At 39.2% G+C, this 17,975-nt stretch overlaps 1 protein-coding gene across 1 annotated transcript in view; it reads right to left on the reverse strand.

Moving 5' to 3' along the window:
* Positions 1–17,975, reverse strand: part of CCDC192 (coiled-coil domain containing 192) — a 211,368-nt gene that overhangs the window by 190,750 nt on the left and 2,643 nt on the right. The window contains exon 2 of the mRNA XM_080678754.1: positions 15,376–15,427. Coding sequence (XP_080534880.1) covers positions 15,376–15,427 — 52 coding nt within the window. The remainder of the gene's footprint in view (positions 1–15,375; positions 15,428–17,975) is intronic.

Here is a 17,975-nt window from a genome sequence, read left to right on the forward strand (position 1 = left end):
CGATGAAAAAGCTTCTGGGAGCTCATAGCCTAGAAAGAGCAAGATCATTGATCATAAAGACCCCAAACTCTTAGAAACACTGGTGGTCTTGGCATTATGCATCTATATCTAGCCTGGTTACTCCTTGTTGGAAAAAGTAATTCACTATGCATAATATAAGAACAAAAATTAAAAAATGTACTCTTCTCTGCCTGCCAAAGAGGGTTTTTACTGGGTCTGCTCTATTTCTTCCTTCTCTTGACCTTCTTGTTAGACATGTTCTTTTGAGTTTTTGAAATGAAAAGGGAGAGAATGAAGAGGAGTGTGGATGTTCTAGGGCTAAAGGAAATACATTTCCAAGGAACTTTTGAGGAGAACGTTTGGGGAAAGTTGTCATGTGAGATAGAAGCTTATAGAAAAAAAAAGAAATTTTTAAAAAACATATCTTTGAAAAATTTCCCCACATACTGTTTAGTTAATGCAGTTTAATCCTCAATATACCACCAATGTTCATTGGACCCAATGTAGTTTTGAGTTTCTGTTTTTGAGTCATTATATTAATAAAAACCTATATTTCATGGCTTTTATTCTTTCTAAGAAGTCTTATAAAAACCAAAATAATATAGAATAAAACTCATTCTATCTTGCAAATACAATACAGAAATACTGGAGCCTTTTCAAATCTAGGCTGTATTGTGGGATTGCAGTAATCTTATTTTGCCTATATTTGAAACACATTGTTGATCATTCTTGGAATTTTTTTATCATTATTCATCAATTCTTTTCAATGAAGACTTTAAAGATTAAAAAAAAAAAGTGTGGCCAGGCAGGTGTGGCTCAGTGGTTGAGTGTTGACCTATGAACCAGGAGTTCACAGTTCCATTCCCGGTCAGGGCACATGCCCAGGTTATGGGCTTGGTCCCCGTGAAATTGCCTAGAGCAGTGGTCGGCAAACTCATTAGTCAACAGAGCCAAATATCAACAGTACAACGATTGAAATTTCTTTTGAGAGCCAAATTTTTTAAACTTAAACTTCTTCTAACGCCACTTCTTCAAAATAGACTCGCCCAGGCCAAAAACCAGCTTCTGCGCATGGGCCACAAAGTTTCAATCGCACTGTACGTGCGCGCCCGCATGTGGTATTTTGTGGAAGATCCACACTCAAGGGGCCAAAGAGCCGCATGTGGCTCACGAGCCGCGGTTTGCTGACCACTGGCCTAGAGGACAATACAATAGTAAAATTGATACTCGGCCTTCATTTTCTCATTGTGCTGCCAGAAGTATTGCATCATCTTTCAAGGTATAGAAGAGGAGACACCATTTTTATAGAATAGTTTTGGCTTTCATTAAACACAGCTGTGAATACTACATTTTTTTCCATATGTAATGTCCAAAGAGAAGAAAATTGATAGAGGAGGACATTTCACAATTCTTAGACAAATCAGAAGATGAATGTGAAGAGCAGCATTCTTGGCCAGCACTCTCCAATGCAGAAGCCACTAATCATATGTGACTTGTCAGTACTTGAAATGTGGTTAGTTTTAATTGAGATGTGTTGTAAGTACAAAATATACACAAAGTTTTGAAGACTTCTTAGCACAACAAATAAGAATGTAAGATACTTCAATATGTTTTTATATTGCATATTGAAATGACAATATTTTTGATGTTAGGTTAAATAAAATATATTATTAAATTGTACTTTCACCTATTTATTTATTTATTTAGTTAGTTAGTTAGTTAATCTTCATCTGATGATATTTTTTTCCATTGATTTTTAGAGAGTGTAGAAGGGAGAGAGAGAGGAGAAGAGAGAGAAACATCAACGAGAGAGACACATGGATTGATTGTCTCTTGCACGCTTTCTGATTGGGGCTGGGGATTGAGTCTGCAACCCAGGTACCTGCTCTTGACCAGGAATCAAACCCAAGACTCTTTTGTGCACAGGCCAATGATCTAACCACTTAGCAACACCAGCCAGGGCTATTAAAAAAAAATAATAGCCCTGGCTGGTGTTGCTAAGTGGTTAGAATTTTTTAAAAGTATATATTTTATTGATTTTTTACAGAGAGGAAGGGTGAGGGATAGATTGATGAGAGAGAAACATCGATTAGCCACCTCCTGCACAGCTCCTACTGGGGATGTGCCCGCAACCAAGGTACATGCCCTTGACCGGAATTGAACCTGGGACCTTTCAGTCCGCAGGCCGATGCTCTATCCACTGAGCCAAACCGGTTAGGACTATTTAAAATTTTTAATGTGACTACTAGACAATAATTACATGTATGACTTGTAGTATATTTCTAGGGACAGTGCTCTTCTAGATACTAATGTTGACAGTGGAATTAATTATGTCAGTGAAATAGACTATGAATCTTCAGATCATGACTCCTAGAAACTTAGATGAATATCCTCAAACTCATGAATCGGTGAGTGAAAAGCATATCTCTAAGGACAAAAAAGGAAATAGGATATCTCATACAGCAAAGACTATCAGACAATAGTTGGTGATAAGAACTTGGACTTCTCCAGTTTGCTAAGAGGATGTGTGATGGTTTTCTTTTAAATGTTTACCAGTATGTGCCAAAATTGTTACTTGATACAAGATTTGCTATGTTTAAATTCTTATTAAAATTTCTAATGATTTTTAAACTATGCCATTATCCTTATGTAAATTATTTGAAAAATGACTTTAAAACAATTTTTGATGGGTTTATTTGATCCAGATGGTAAATGTTGATGACTTTTTTTCTAGTATACTAAGGGTTAAGAACTTGAGTAATTTGAAAGTTACCTTGTGGATACTAAACTATTTTAAGTTCTCAAATCTAACCATTTGAAGCTCAGCATTACATGTTAAGCAGTCCTAAAGTAAGTTATTATGGGAGACTTTTTTCTAAATATTCATGATTATTTAAAAAAATACACACAAACACGTTTGAAGACACAAAGGCTAAGTCCTGCTTTATTCAAAAGGAGAGAAATCAATAGAACATAGGCATTTCTATTTTAAGCAGTAGTGATAGCACTTAGGGTAAGCAGACTGTTCTAGGAGTTATAGCATGTTTCTTGGGCATTCAAGGCAAGCAAAACAGGACTTACTCCTTTCCAAAGAATGTTTCTAACCCACATTTAATTTAAATATATCTTATAAATTAAATTTACTTTGGATCAAGAACATTTTCTTTCCTATCTGAAAAATGCAATGTGTTCAGCTACTCAATAACAATGAGATCATGCACATCTTTACTGGGTGCCCTTTGTGCATAGGTCCCAGGGCTAAACCCTGGAGGATAAAGATGAGTTAATCAAATTCCCTACCCTTCATGAGCTCGTGGAGGGATAAAGGTTGAGAAAGGGTGGAAAGATATTCAGATAAGTGAACTTCAATACTCTAAGTATGAGAGGAAAAAGGAGAAAACACATGTATTAAGCATCATCTCTGTGGCACAGATTTTCTATATATTATGTCCCCCAAATCCAGACAATATAAAAGGTATAAAAATGAAAATGAAAAATCATTCATAATCCTACCATGCAGAGATTGCAACAAGTTATGGATTGAGTTTGTGTCACCTGCTGCCTCACATTCACACACTGAAGCCCTGATTCCCAATGTGATAATATTAGGAGTTGGGGCCTCTGAGAAGTCATTCAGTTTGGATGAGGTCATCAGGGTGGAGTCTTCATGATGGAATTAGTGTCCTTATAAGAAGAAATCAGTGCACTCTCTCCTTCTGTTACCTTCTCTCTCTTCCACTGCCTCCCATCCTACCCGCCTGTGAGATAAAGCAACAAGGCAACCATCTGCAAGTCAGGACCCACTCATGCTGGTACCCTAATCTCTGACTTCAGGACTGTGAGAAATGCATAAATGTCTGTTGTTTAAGCCACCCAGTCTGTGGTATTTTGTTAGTGCAGCCTGAGCTGACTAAGACCACAACTGGTGCATTATTCTATAGACTTCTGTGTGTATGTGTACCTGTAAGATGCACAGCATATAAAACATTGATTCATACTATACATGGTTATATCTGATTAAATTATGATCATTTTTAATGAATAATATATCATAGGTACAATCTATATTTGAATGATGATAGATATCATTTTCTATAATTTTTAACTTTAAAAATTACCATAATTTTTTATGTTCACAATAAATTTTACTAGATACAAATGCAGTTTCCTTACTATTGGCCAACCCTATAATAAGCATATTTATACATATCTATCAACTTGTTTTTTTATTTAATACATATGAAAAAAGCGGTTATCAAAATAATCTTGATACACATTTAAGATTGCATATCCAAAATTAATACTCCCACCAATACTATATGAGGATCATAGTTTTCTTATACATTTTCCTATAATAATATTTTCAATACTTTTTTAAAAGTAATTTTATTTATTTTTTAAAATTACATTTATTTGGGTGACATTGATAAACATGATCATATAGGTTTCAGGTATGGGTTTCTATGTTACAAGATCTGTATATTGCACTGTGTGGCCACCACCCAAAGTCAAATCTTCTTCCATCACCATCTATTAGGATCTTCTTCTCCCCTCATCCCTTTCCTCTGGTAACCACCACACTGCTATCTGTGTTCATGAGTTTCAGTTTTATATCCCACATATGAGTGAAATCATATGGTTATTAGCTTTCTTTGACTGACTTATTTCACTTAGCATAATGTTCTCAAGGTCCATCCATGTTGTTGCAAATGACGCTATTTCATCCTTTCTTATGGCTGAGTAGTATTCCATTGTATATATGTACCCCATCTTCTTTATCCAGTCCTCTATCACTGGGTACTTTGGCTGTTTCCATGTCTTGGCCACCATGAATAATGCTGCAAAGAACATAGAGGTGCATATATCTTTGCAAATACATTCTAAGTTTTCCAGTATATACCCAGGAGGATTGCTGGGTCATATGGTAGCTCTAATCTCAATTTTTTGAGAAGTTGCCAGATTGCTTTCCATAGTGGTTGTACCAGTCTATATTCCCACCAGCAGGGAAGGAGGGTTCCCTTTTTTTCACAACCTCTCCAATGCTTGTCTTGTTGATAATGACCACTCTAACAGGTGTGAGGTAGTAACTCATTGTAATTTTTGCCTTTCTGTAATTGCCAGTGAGGTTGAACATCTTTCCAGATATCTATTGGCTGTTCATATAGCTGTCAAAGTTACACTTAAATATGACATCTAAGTTTAAAATTTTTTAAATCTCTTTGTCTTCTATTAAGTTTGGACATTTTATTTGGTAAACGCAAGTTTGGACATCTTATTGGATATTTATATGTCTTCTTTTGTAAATTATGATTTGTGTCCTTTGTCCATTTAAAAAATATATTTTTTTATTGATTTCAGAGAGGAAGGGAGAGGGAGAGAGAGATAAAAACATCAATGATGAGAGAGAATCATTGATTGGCTGCCTCCTGCACGCCCCCCACTGGGGATCGAGCCCACATCCCAGGCATGTGCCCTGACCAGGAATTGAACAATGACCTCCTGGTTCATAGGTCAATGCTCAACCATTCCTTTTTTGTTTTTGTTTTTGTTTTCTTAAGGGTAAATCTTTTCCTTATTGATTTTTATGAGAACTTAGTATATTAAAAATATTATATTGTAATGAATGTTACAAATATTTTTTATTACTTGTTTTGAATATTAACAAATACTTCTTAAATGGGTTGAAATAGTGGTGAGTGTAAGTTTTCTTATGAGGTATAGAATTTTCAGGACTACATCTCTGTGCATTAATGCAGAATTTTGTTTGAAGAGAAAGTCAACTTTTGCAGGAAGCAAACTCTAGCCAAAACTTGGAGAAATGCTCCATTTCTCTGGACCTCCTTAAGTACAGATAACACACCACAATGATTCAAATTATTTGAAATAACCGACTGACTCTGATACCTGATCTAACACAAACAGCTCAGCTACTGACATGATGACTTGGGGTTATTATTCCAGCAGCAAATTTCAGTTTAACAAAACTATCAAAACAAATGAAATCTGTGTTATCCAATCTGCCTGATGAGACTAAGGCAGCCAGAGGCCCAGCTCTAGCCTCAGAGCCTGCATCCGTGAGCTCCTCACGCCAAGGTCACCCCAGGCTCTCCCTTCTCTCCAAGCATCCAAAGAGCACCTCCCCAGGGGAGATTTACTCCCTGGGGAAAGACTAGATTGAATAATTGTCTAGGCCCTTTGGAGGATATTCTCTCTCAAGGACACTTGGAAGTGTGGGAAAGTATTTTTCTTCAGACTACAGCAATTGATGTGTTCTTTAAAAGACTGATTGATCAGATGGTCCCCAAAACATACTTCCGCCTTGCTCTGATCTAAACACTCAGGTTTCAGAAGATGAGAAAATTGTATGGGAAACTTGAATTTATCCAGAATATTAGTTCAGAGTAATCCTTAAATTCAACTAACTATATATATTTAACTTTTATGTATCTAAATGTATATGGCACATTTGACTTATGTCACCTTTTTACATCTCACCACTTCCTTCCTCGTCTACACACAAACTTCTCAACCAACATTTTCACCGGCACAGAAAATGAAACATGTCAGCAATACACAGCACAAATTAGCACGCTTTTCCCAAATAATGCCTGTTGTCTGGAAGTTTTTACCATTTGAAGGAGCCAAATGGAGAGAAAATGTCATGGGCATTTGATTAAACAAATTTGCAGACACTCAAATGCTTCAGTTTATGGAGGTCCTTTGTGCCACCCATGCCTATTGGGGAAATTCTGCAAAACATCCTATCTGTAAACAATCTGCTTCAGTGCCCATGTTTTCTCAATTTATTTGTCTGTTGACATTTAAAAAATATAAAGGAACACATCTGCATGTGAAAACAGGACCTTTTGTTACTTATTAATTTACCTTATCATAGAAGTTAAAAACAAAATAAGTGGTCTTGCTGGTTGCTTGCAAAGGATCATTTTCTAAAGGACACCTTCTAGTTTTTGGCCAGCCTCATTTTAAACGGCTAAGGTCTTTTTTATGGTCTCTGCTCACAAATTAAATAGACCTTATTATTAAAATGAGAAATTCTAGAGCTAATGTTATTAAAATGAGAAACTTCTGGGGACAATGGATAGTTTCATTATCTTGATTGACGGGGGTTGTTGTTTCATGTGTGTAAACATATGTCAAAGCTCACCAACTTGTACACTTTAAATTTGCCAAGTATTCTTCAGGAAAGGGGGGAGGGGGGGAGAAGAAAGGTAGGAAAGAAGATCCAAAACAAAAAGTTTTGAGATTCTTCTTACCTATTAGAATGGCAAAATAAATAAATAAATAAATAATAAATAACCTATTTCCTAGAACAGCAGCAAATCTTTGTATTTGAATATATACAGAAATACAGTTCTATATTGACCTGTTACGTGTAAATAGGAATGTCTTCTTAAACCACTTGAAATGTTCAATTGAAAGCACAAGTGATACACTAACTGTGATTCATTAATGTTTTGAGAGTTTGCTCATCAAAAGGAGAAATCTCCTAAAAGCCACTTTAGAATGCTAAATTTTAGAAATGTGAGAAATATTATCAAATATATGCTTCCTAAAAAATAATGCTGTATTATACTAAGTACTAAAAGAAGAACAGAATTTATAAAAATTGACACAATTTAAGGCATTGCTTGACTTCCCCAGTTTATCAAATGTAAAATGTTTTAGCTACTTTAAGGTCATTTTGTAAAGCTGACTCCCTATACGGTGTGTTATGAATTTGACTTACAAATTAAAAATTTTTAAAGTGCTTTCATATATTTGTCACTTAACATAATGATTTTTTAAATGAAGTCATCACTAAATTATAACTTGAAAGCTAAATGGCATAATGAGTTTTATAAGCTTAGTTTTGCACAATGAGTGAAGTACTCTATACATACTCTACAGTGGTCGGCAAACTCATTAGTCAACAGAGCCAAATATCAACAGTACAATGATTGAAATTTCTTTTGAGAGCCAAATTTTTTAAACTTAAACTTCTTCTAACGCCACTTCTTCAAAATAGACTGGCCCAGGCCGTGGTATTTTGTGGAAGAGCCACACTCAAGGGGCCAAAGAAGCGCACGTGGCTCGCAAGCCACAGTTTGCCGACCACTGCTCTAGCATTAATGAACTCATACCCACATTCTCACTGTGTGCCAGTTCACAGGGCCAGTGACATCATATGTTTTACATTGTTCATTTCTATGCATCATAGTTCTCAGGAATAGTTCAGGGGGAGAAATCCTGAGCCAGCTATCCTGTTGAGGCCACGCCTCCTTGCAATAGAATTTTTATTTCCTAAACAGTTTCAAATGAGATGATCTATGTAAAGCATGTCAAACTCAAAGGCTAACTCGGGTCAAATAAATGAGGTATGCAGTCTGCGGGCCACGAGTTTGACATGCTTGATCTACATGCACTGGCTGTTTTCTGTCAGAGGATGTTAAAATGGGGCAAAGGCAACAGTTCAAATAAAATTCTAATCCTTCAACAGGCCAAAATGAATAAGGTCCAGATAAACAGGAACAATCTGGCACCCAAGAAGTGGATATAAATAAGCTAACTCTCACTGGATTGTCCCATATTATTCCTACTATATAGTGAACACATATTCATTGATCATTCAACAGCTGAAATCTCCCTCTGTATCTCAATTACTTAATTTCAAACATGTTAATAATAATTAGAAGAAATGTATCAATATAATAGCTGATGATTCTGGACATCACCCGTCTGTTGCTATAAGGATTCAGAGGGATGGTATCTGTCAATCACCTACTGCAATGCATTTGTTCTATTTCAAACCATACTCATTGAGTGCTGTTAGTATCAGAAACTTTGTCCCAGGAACACAGAGATGAGTGAAGGCCAGTCCTCATTCTAAGAATGCACAGTTTACCAGGGGAGTCCAAAAGTTAAAACAATATTCTGAGACCAGTGCTGAAAAGGAAAATGAGGAACCAAGGTCTCCAGACAGTGGTGCCACAAGGTAGAGTATGATTCATTGTGCAAGACTTCTTTACAGCACTGAACAAATTTCATCCTTCATCTCAATCCTCCCTACCACAGCTAGCTAGAACTATTTAAAAGAGGCATCTGAGGTCCACCTGCAATTTGGTTCTTCATGGTACAGAACAGAATAGGTTCTGCTGAGTGATCATTCTAAGAGTTCCAAAATTTAAAGAGGATTGTGCAATGAGGGAGCAGCACTAATTGTGGACATCCTATGGTCTTGAGGTCTTTAATCCTAGCCTCCTTTAGCTAAATGTATTCTTTTAGAAATATAAAAATACAGTAACTAAAGCAGAACCAGCTACTTCAGGCCCCAGGGCTCCCAACTATGTTAAATGTAAATTGAAAGAAAATAGATTCTGAACTCTGTAAGCTAATTGGGAGCCTTAGGCAAAAATCCTGTGTGGTGATTGGCACCTGGTCCTTTTCAGTGACAGGGTTACCTCTAGAGTGCTAATTGATTATCATTGTTAGAGGAAAAAACAGTACCAGATGGGAAAGCTAAAGTCTCCCATCTCCAAAACCCCAATTCAACTGCTAACCTAAGGGTTCTAACCAGAGATCAATGTTTCATGTAGCACCAGTGAGGGATATTCCTTCTTTGAGCAATGGGATCATAAGTAGATCCACTACATAAAATAAAAACTCATTATTAGGTTTTCTTTTGCTAAGTGAAAAATAAAAGCAATCTAAGATTAAACTAGCCCTCCAAGTTAGAAAATACATTTTTAATTAAAGTCATATTTTACTAATCTAAATGACTTTAATTTATTCTCTGAAAGCCCTCCTTCTGAAAATGACGGTGGATTTGAAAGGTATATCCATTCTCTCTGGGGCCAGATTAAATGAACTATACCTAGAAAAGAGATGTTAACATTTTATGAACAAAATAATTGCTCAGAAGTGAGGTTCTGGATATGCACCTCACTAGATCAGTTGTTCTTAGCTGGTGATGCTGGGAGAGCAGAACTGCTGAATCCAGAAAGAAGCAAGAGTACTCAAAGAGCAAGGTCCCTTGGCCCACAGGAGAGCCCATTTGAATGCTGTAGATTTCCAATAACTATACTCCTGTACTCCTTTACACTTGTCCGTCCTTAACCAATAACTTTCACATTCCAAATACCTCATTTGTGGTACAGGCATGCCTCATCTTATTGCACATTGCTTTATTGAGCTTTGGAAATTCTGCACTTTTTACAAATTGAATGTCTGTGGCAACCTTGCATCAAGCAAATCTATCAGTGTCATTTTTTCAACAGCATTGCTCACTCTCTATCTCTGTGTCAAATTTTGATAATTTTCACAATATTTCACTTTTCCATTATTATTATACTAGAGGCCCGGTGCACGAAATTCGTGCATGGGGGAGGGGGGTTGTCCCTCAGCCCAGCCTGTACCCTCTCCAATCTGGGACCCCTCGAGGGATGTCCGACTGCCCCATTTAGGCCCGATCCCACTGGGATTGGGCTTAAACAGGGCAGTCGGACATCCCTCTCACAATCCAGGACTGCTGGCTCCCAACTGCTTGCCTGCCTGCCTTCCTGATTGCCCCTAACTGCTTCTGCCTGCCAGCCTGATCACCCCCTAACCACTCCCCTGCTAGCCTGATTGATGCCTAACTGCTCCCCTGCCAGCCTGTTTTCCCCTAACTGCCCTCCCCTACAGGCCTGGTCACCCCTAACTGCCCTCCCCTGCAGGCCTGGTCACCCCTAACTGCCCTCCCCTGCAGGCCTGGTCCCCCCAACTGCTCTCCCCTGCAGGCCTGGGTCCCTCCCAACTGCCTTTCCCTGCAGGCCTGGTTGCCTCCAACTTCCCTCCTCTGCCGGCTTGATCACCCCCAACTGCCCTCCCCTGCTAGCCTGATCACCCACAACTGCCCTCCCTTGCAGGCCTGGTCCCTCCCAACTACCCTCCCCTGCTGGCCATCTTGTGGTGGCCATCTTGTGTCTACATGGGGGCAGGATCTTTGACCACATGGGGGCAGCCATCTTGTGTGTTGGAGTGATGGTCAATCTGCATATTACTCTTTTATTAGATAGGATAGAGGCCTGGTGCATGGGTGGGGGCCAGCTGGTTTGCCCTAAAGGGTGTTCCGGATCAGGGTGGGGGTTCTCTTGGGGCGTGGGGCGGCCTGGGCGAGGGGCCTGTGGTGGTTTGCAGGCCAACCTCGCCCCCTGGCGACCCAAGTGGAGGCCCTGGTATCTGGGGTTTATTTATCTTCTACAATTGAAACTTTGTAGCCTGGAGTGGAGCCAAGCCTTCTGCTTGCTCCGTGGCGGCAGCCATTTCTACTGGGATTTATATATCTTCTATAATTGAAACTTTGTAGCCTTAAGAGGAGGCCTGGGCTGGCCAGGGTGTGTGGAAAGCTTGGCTTCCTCCATCGCCGGGGGCAACCCTAGCCTCCTGCCCTTTCCAGCTCCGTGGCTGCCGCCATTTCTGTTTGGATTTATGTATCTTCTAGCATTGAAACTTTGTAGCCTTGAGTGGAGGCCTAGGCCAGCAAGGGCAGGCGGAAAGCTTGGCTTCCTCCATTGCCGGGGAAACCCAAGCCTCCCTCCTGCTCTCTGTGGCAGTAGCCATCTTGGTTGGGTTTATTTGCACATTCACTCCTGATTGGCTGGTGGGCGTGGCTTGTGGGTGTAGCAGAGTGATGGTTAATTTGCATATTACTATTTTATTAGATAGGATTTTCATGGTGATCTGTGACCAGTGATCTCTGATGTTCCTATTGTAATTGTTTTGAGTCTCCCCAAACAGTGCCCGTATAAGATGGCGAACTTAAGTAATAAATGTGTGTTCTGGCTGCTCCATTAACCCACCATTCTCATCTCTTTCCATCTCCTCTGGTCTCCCTATTCCCTGAGACACAACAGTACTAAAATTAGGTCAATTAGTAACCCTGCAATGGTTAAATGTTCAAGAGAAAGGAAGAGTCACATGCTCTCACTTTAAATCAAAAGCTGGAAATGATTAATTCACTGAGGAAGGCATGTCAAAAGCTGAGATAGGCCAAAAGCTAGGCCTCTTGTGCAAACAACTTGTTCATACAAAGGAAAAGTTCCTGAAGGAAATTAAAAGTACTACTCCAGTGAGCACATGAATCATAAGACAGTGAAACAGCCTATTGCTGATAGAGTTTTAGTGGTCTGGATAGAAGATCAAACCAGCAACAACATTCCCTTAAGCCAACACCTAATCCAGAGCAAGGCCTTAACCTCTTCAGTTCTGTGAAGGCTGAGAGAAGCTAGGAAGCTGCAGAAGACAAGTTTGAAGCTAGCAGAGGTTGCATAATGAAGTTTAAGGAAAAAAGCGTCTCTGTAACCTAAAAGTGGAAAGTGAAGCAGCAAGTGCTGATGTAGAAGCTGCAGCAAGTTATCCAGATGATTTAGCCAAGATCAACACAGATTTTTCAATGTAGACAAACAGCCTTATATTGGAAGAAGGTGCTGTCTAGGACTTTCATAGCTAGAGAGAAGTCAAAGCTTCAAAGGACAGCCTGATGCTCTTGTTAAGGAGTAATGCAGCTGGAGACTTTAAGTTGAAGCCAATGCTCATGTACCATTGCAACACTCCTAGGGCTCTGAAGAGTTGTATTAAATCTGATCTGCCTGTGCTCTGTAAATGGAACAACAAAGCCTGGATGACAGCACATTTCTTTACAACATGGTTTACTGAATATTTTAAGCCCAGTGTTGAGACCTATAACTTAGGAAAAACATTTTCTTACAAATATTACTGCTCACTGACAATGCACCTGGTCACCCAAGAGCTCTGAGGGAGATGCGCAATAAGATTATTGTTGTTTTCATGCTGCTAACACAGCATCCATTCTGCAGCCCCTGGATCAGGAGCAGTTTTGACTTCCGTCTTATTATTTAAGAAATTCATTTTGTAAAGCTATAGATAGTGATTCCTCTGATAGATCTGAGCAAAGCAAATTGAAAACCTGGAAAGGAGTCACCATTCTAGATGCCATTAAGAACATTCGTGACTCATGGGAAGAGGTCAAACTATGAGCATTAACAGGAGTTTGGAAGAAGTTGATTCCAACCCTCAAGGGTGACGTTGAGGACTGAAGACTTCGGTGGAGGAGTAGCTGCAGATGTGGTGAACCGGGATTAGAGGTGGAGCCTGAAGCTGTGACTGAACTGCTGCAATCTCATGATAAAGCCTTAACCAATGAAGTTTAAGAAACTTAAACTTCTTATGGATGAGCAAAGAAAGTGCTTTCTTAAGATGGAATCTATTTGTAGTGAAGATGCTGTGAAGATTGTTGAAATGGCAAAGAATTTAGAAAATTACATAAACTTAGTTGACAAAGCAGCGGCAGGGTTTGAAAGGAGTGACTCCGATTTTGAAAAAAAAATTCTACTGTGGGCCAAATGTTATCAACAGCATCCCGTGCTACAGCAAACCTTCATGGAAAAAGAATCGATTGATGTGGCAAGCTTGATTCTTCTTTTATTTTAAGAAATTGTTGCACCTCCCCAACCAGCCGTGGGCAAACTACGGCCCGCGGGCCGGATCCGGCCCGTTCGGCTGTTCTATCCGGCCCGCGGAGCCAAAAGAGCGGAGGGTTCTCTTGCTCTCCCCTCTGCTCCTTTACTTTGAATTTATATTAGTTCACACAAACACTCCATCCATGCTTTTGTTCCGGCCCTCTGGTCCAGTTTAAGAACCCATTGTGGCCCTTGAGTCAAAAAGTTTGCCCAGCCCTGACCGGTTTGGCTCAGTGGATGGATCATCGGCCTGCGGACTGAAGGGTCCCGGGTTCGATTCCGGTCAAGGGCATGTACCTGGGTTGTGGGCACATCCCCAGTAGGGGGCGTGCAGGAGGCGGCTGATCGATGTCTCTCATCGATGTTTCTAACTTTCTATCCCTCTCTCTTCCTCTCTGTAAAAAATCAATAAAAAAAAATAAAAAAAAAGTTTGCCCACCCCTGTCCCCAACCTTCAGCAACCACCACTTAATCAGTCAGGAGCCATCAACATCAAGGCAAGACCCACCACCAGCAAAAAGATTAAACTCACCAAAAACTCACATAATGTTTAGCATTTAGCGATAATGTAGTTTTAAATTAGGGTATGTACTTTTTTTAGACATAGTGCTATTGCACACTTACTAGATTACAGTAGCGTGTGAACATAATTTTATATGCACTAGGAAACCAAAAAATTCATGTGACTCACTTTACTATTGTGGTGATCTGGAACCAAAACTGCAGTATCTCCAAGGTATCCCTGGAGACTATTAAAGTCTCATCATCCTCATTCTATGGATGAAAAATAGGCTCAGAGAGTTTAACTAGCTTGGCTTTCATGATACAGCTTGGAAGTGGCTGATTTGGGCCTAATTCCTAGTCCTACAATCATTCTTCTATATCACACTGCCTCTACATTAGAGCTGAAAGGGTTGTTTCAGAATTGTCTATGATTGGAGTCTAGGGGATCCTTACCAAAGCTGAATCCACAGTGAACAGATAGCTTTTTTTTTTTTTTTTGTAAGGGAAACTCTCAAACTTAAAAGTAGAGAACTAGTATAATGAGCCCCCATGTAGCAATCACTCAGCTTTAATACTTATCAGCAACCTGCACAGTTATTACCTGAGGCCTGAGTCAGGTAGAAAGGACCCAGCTGTCTCAGGAAGAGAGAAGACCTCAGAGGTCAGAACTAGGCATGTCATCAGCTGAGATGAAAAAGCATGAACTGGAACTCTCTGGAGTAGACTGTGATTTAAACTCAAATAATGTGCCGAAACCGGTTTGGCTCAGTGGGTAGAGCGTCGGCCTGCGGACTGAAGGGTCCCAGGTTCGATTCCGGTCAAGGGCATGTACCTTTGTTGCGGGCACATCCCCAGTAGGAGGTGTGCAGGAGGCAGCTGATTGATGTTTCTCTCTCATCGATGTTTCTAACTCTCTATCCCTCTCCCTTCCTCTCTGTAAAATATCAATAAAATATATTTTAAAAAAATAAAAATAAAAAAATAAACTGAAATAATGTAATTTACCCTATCTGTATCATGTCTGAATTCTAGGATTACCTCATCTACAAGAAAATGTTTTGAAGTAACCCAGGATGTCTATGATATCATGGGGCCACCAAGAGCAAGGGAAAATGGGAAAGGCCACACCACACCATCCCTAGCTTCCCTGCTGCCCAATAACATCCCTTAGTTGGCACCTGCCCACTTTACCTCGTTTTTCTTGAGAAAGAAAATTCCATGTTTTATTTTTTAAATCTTTACTTAGTAAAATATGAAAATCAAACATAGGAAAATCTCAACATTAATTAAGGAAGTTACAGTTTTATTAACTTTAATGTTTTTTAAAATAATTTATGCAAACTTTATTTCTTACCGATAGTTTGTTTCTTTGTTGTTTCTCTGACTTGGAACTTCCAGATGTGATGCTGAAATAGTTTTAATTTCAACATTTTATTTCAGGAGCTTACGCACTTGTACACACACACACACACACACACACACACACACACACACCACATCAAATGGGTTTTTATACTGTAATATTGAAGATAAATTTCCTAAAGTATTTCCTCCAAATGTCAATTTCTGAACATTTCCAAAGGAAGTCAACTATGGAATGTAAACTTTACTCAGAGAAGATAAATAGTCTTTAAAAGTTCTCTTGAGAATAAGCAGTCCAAATAGTACAATCTGTTCCGTAAACCTGCGAAATCTCGTCTTTCCACTAAAAAAAGAAGTAGAGGGAGGGAAGCATATTATCCTATGAAATAGCACGCTTGGGGAATTCTCTCTCTCTCTCTCTCTCTCTCTCTCTCTCTCTCTCTCTCTCTCTCTCTTCTCGGATCATTTGTAATAGTTTCCAAACATACTGTTATTCTTTGCATCTCAAACCCTCTTAACCTATTAGTTTCTGCTTGAATACCTCACCCACCCCCGCCTTTATAGCAAAACTATATTCTCACTGTCTCCAATTCCTTCCCTTCTAATTTTTGTTAAAGCCACTCCATTCAGTTTGTTAAAATAATCCACAGAAACTGCACTTAACTGAATTCACCAATGATCTCCACATTACTACATTCAAGGGTCATTTGTCACAACTCACCTTACTTCAGAGTTTTGACATGATTCATCACTCCCTCCTGGAAATACTTTCTTCACTTGTCTCCAGGACACCCTAAAGTCCTAGGTTTCTTTCCTGTGCTCTTCAGTCTCCTTTGATGGTCCTTTCCCATCTCCCTGAGCACTCGACTTTAGTGGGCTCTAGAACTTCTTCTGTTCTCTAGTTACATTCACTCCCTTGGTGATCTCATTCAACATCTTGGCTTTAAATATCATCAATATGCTGATCACTCCCAAATACATATCTCTAGTCCAGACTTCTTTCTTGAATTCCAGATTCACTCATTCAGTTGCCTTATTGACATCTCATATCTTATTTTTGAGATAAGAACAGATATCTTAATTTTAACATTTCTAAAACCTAACTCCTGATCCCTACTCCCAAATCTTCTCTACTTGCAGTCTTCCCCATTTCAGCTGATGACATCATTGCTCAGGCTAAAATATTGACTCCTGTTTTTGTCTCAGAACCCATATCCAATCCATCAGGAAATTCTTGGTTCTACCATCAAAATATGTTCAATATCTGACCATCCTCACCACTGGCACTGTTAACACCCTGGTTCAGGCTGCCATTAGTTCTTACCTGGGCTATTGAATTAATCTCTTAAATGGCTCTCTCTGCTTCTACCTTTGCCCCCTACATTCTGTTTTCCATACATCAACCATAAGGAAAATCATTTCACTCCTGTGCTCAGAACCCTCAAATGAGAGATCTCATGTCACTCAGAATAAAATCCAAAGTCCCTATAATGGCCTACAAGGTCCTACAGATGTCTCTGCCATTCACCCTTCCCATCCACCATAGGGCTCCATCCTAATCCCTCCTGACTCTATGTAATAGTCTCCTCAACCCCTCCCCTGCAGGTTACACTGGCCTCCTCACTCTTCCTCAGTCACACATATAGACTCCCATCTCAAGTTCCTATGCCAGGAATAATTTCTCCACACCTGTCTACTTGGTTCTTTCCCACTTCCTTCATCTCTTTGCTCAAATATCACTTTCTCAGTGAGGCCTGCCATATGCACCTCATTGAAAATTGAAATATCCATCCTCATCATGGATATTTTTTTCTGAAGTACTTAAAACCTTCTAACAGACTATATCATTTGCTTATTTATTAGATTTATTGTGTCTCCTCCCTACTGAAAATGTAAACTCCTTGAAAATAGAATTTTTTTTCTTAGCATCCTGAGGAGGGCTAGGAAGGTCTATAAATATTTGTTCAATGAATGAATGAATAAATAGATGATTTAATAAATCTTAAATCTTAATAAATCTCATTCTACTTTAGCCAAGCAATAAACCTTACTTTAAAGACCAGAGGCACCCTGACCGGTTTGGCTCAGTGGATAGAGCGCCGGCCTGCAGACTGAGGGGTCCCGGGTTCGATTCCAGTCAAGGGCATGTACCTTGGTTGTGGGCACGTCCCCAGTGGGAGGTGTGCAGGAGGCAGCTGATCGATGTTTCTCTCCCATCGATGTTTCTAACTCTCAATCCCTCTCCCTTCCTCTCTGTAAAAAATCAATAAAAAATATATTTAAAAATAAATAAATAAAGACCAGAGGTACTTCCTTCTATCTCCCTAACAAATATATTATTTTATTTCCATATTTCTGTGCATGCCTCTCACTTTTCAAAAAAAATTTAAATTCATTTAAAAATGGCCACAAAGTAATCAGTGACTACTGAACAAAATTAATGAAATCCCCACTTAGTGAAAGGACACACTGGGGTTCTGATAGATGTAATTACTTTTCTTGCACTATACCTAAGTAAAAAAACCCAGTATTTGGTGCTTTCTACTTGACAGTAACTCTTTATCATGAAACGGATAAAGAGTTATCACTGTT

The sequence above is a fragment of the Plecotus auritus genome (genome assembly GCF_963455305.1).
Source record: "Plecotus auritus genome assembly, chromosome: 7".
Lineage (NCBI taxonomy): Eukaryota > Metazoa > Chordata > Mammalia > Chiroptera > Vespertilionidae > Plecotus > Plecotus auritus.